General features: G+C 49.7%; 1 protein-coding gene across 1 annotated transcript; it reads left to right on the forward strand.

The window, feature by feature from the left end:
* Positions 1-826: 826 nt before the first annotated feature.
* LOC111701252 (uncharacterized) lies at positions 827-1,300 on the forward strand. The gene has a single exon (XM_023472447.1). The coding sequence runs from the start codon at positions 827-829 to the stop codon at positions 1,298-1,300; it is 474 nt and encodes a 157-aa protein (XP_023328215.1).
* Positions 1,301-2,009: the final 709 nt, after the last annotated feature.

The raw sequence follows: 2,009 nt of genomic DNA on the forward strand, positions 1-2,009 counted from the left end.
CTCCTAGCCGCAGCGTCAACCACAACATCTTCCCCATCACGTGGTAGAGCTCAGGACCGCAGAAGCCTATCACCAAATCGCCGTAGTCAAACCCCAGGTCCGTCAAACTCTGAGTGTTATTTCCACAAACATTTTGGTCCTGCAGCCAACAATTGTCGCCCTCCTTGCAGTTTCCAGGGAAACACCAGAGCCTACGGGAGGAGGAAAAATTAAACAGCCTTCCCATTGGCGGTTATCTTGTGTACCTTCAAGATGCCCTGTCAAACAGCGCTTATTTAGTTGACACTGGAGCTTCAAGATCTGTGTTTTCCCATTGTTCCTCAGCTGCACCGAAAGGCCCCCGCCTCCTAATGGCTGATGGACTTCCAAATAAAGCTTGGGGTTCCAGATTGATTCCTCTACAGTTTGGTTCCCGCCGTTTCCAGTTCCAGTTCCTCCTCGCCGACGTGGACCAACCAATCCTAGGAGCAGACTTCCTGGCAGAGTTTGACCTCCTATTCGACACCAAGAACCGCCAAGTTCTTCAAAATCTCTCCTTTGAACCTCTTGCACCTCCTTGGTTTTCTCCTGCCGATTCCTCCGTTGTCTCTTTGTGTAAACTCCCCCCTGATGTTGCCTCTCTCCTGGATGAGTTCCCTGCAGCCTGGAATCCTGGTTAACTCACTGAGCACAACGTTGAGCATGTGATTGAAATAGAAGGGCAACCATTATATGCTCGCCCCTGCCGTTTGGATCAAGTTAAGTCCAAGCTAAAGCTGAGTTCCAAAAATTAGAATCAGGGGGGATTATCCGTCGTTCCAATGGTCCTTGGGCCTCACCTCTACATATGGTTCAAAAATCTGATGGATCCTGGCGTCCTTGTGGCGATTACCGCCGTTTAAACAATGTTACCAGACCAGGCCGGTATCCTCTCCCTAACATTTGTGATTTTACAAACAATTTAAGAGGTTGCAAGTTTTTCTCCAAACTCGACCTAGTGAAGGGTTACAATCAGGTTCCCATCATACTCTATCCTACTCCCCCAGTTCTACCCTACTCCCTAGCTCTATCCTACTCTCCAGCTCTACCCTACTCCCCTTGCTCTACCCTACTCATGAGCTCTATCCTACTCTATCCTACTCCCCCAGTTCTACCCTACTCCCTAGCTCTATCCTACTCCCTAGCTCTACTCTACTCCCCAGCTCTACCATACTCCCTAGCTCTACCCTACTCCCCATCTCTACCCTACTCCCTGGCTCTACCCTTCTCCCCAGCTCTACCCTACTCCCTAGCTCTATCCTTCTCACCAGTTCTATCTTAATACTCTATAGCTCTACCCTACTCCCCTGCTCTACCCTACTCTATCCTACTCCCCCAGTTCTACCCTTCTCCCTAGCTCTATCCTGCTCTCCAGCTTTATCCTACTCCCCTTGCTCTACCTTACTCCCTAGTTCTACCCTACTCCCTAGTTCCAGCCTACTCCCCAACTCTTTCCTACTTCCTAGCACTATCCTACTCCCCTAGCTCTACCCCACTTCCTGGTTCTACCCTGCTCCCAAGCTCTATCCTACTTCCTTGCACTATCCAATCCCCCTAGCTCTACCCCTACTCTCTAGCTCTACCCTACTCTCCTTGCTCTACCCTACTCATGAGCTCTATCCTTCTCTATCCTACTCCCCCAGTTCTACCCTACTCCCTAGCTCTATCCTACACTCCAGCTCTATCCTACTCCACTTGCTCTACCCTACTCATGAGCTCTACCCTACTCCCTAGTTCTACCCTACTCCCAAGCTATATCCTACTGCCCCTATCTCTACCTTACTCATGAGCTCTACCTTACTCCCTTGTTTTACCCTACTCCCCAGCTCTATCCTACTCCCCAGCTCTATCCTGCTCCCCAGCTCTACCTAACTAACTTGCTCTTACCTACTCTCCAGCTCTGCTCTACTTTCTAACTCTATTCTACTCCCCAGCTCTACACTACTCCCATGCTTTACCCTACTCATGAGCTCCATTATCAGCAAAAATTG

This window comes from Eurytemora carolleeae, unplaced genomic scaffold (assembly GCF_000591075.1).
Source record: "Eurytemora carolleeae unplaced genomic scaffold, Eaff_2.0 scaffold44, whole genome shotgun sequence".
Lineage (NCBI taxonomy): Eukaryota > Metazoa > Arthropoda > Copepoda > Calanoida > Temoridae > Eurytemora > Eurytemora carolleeae.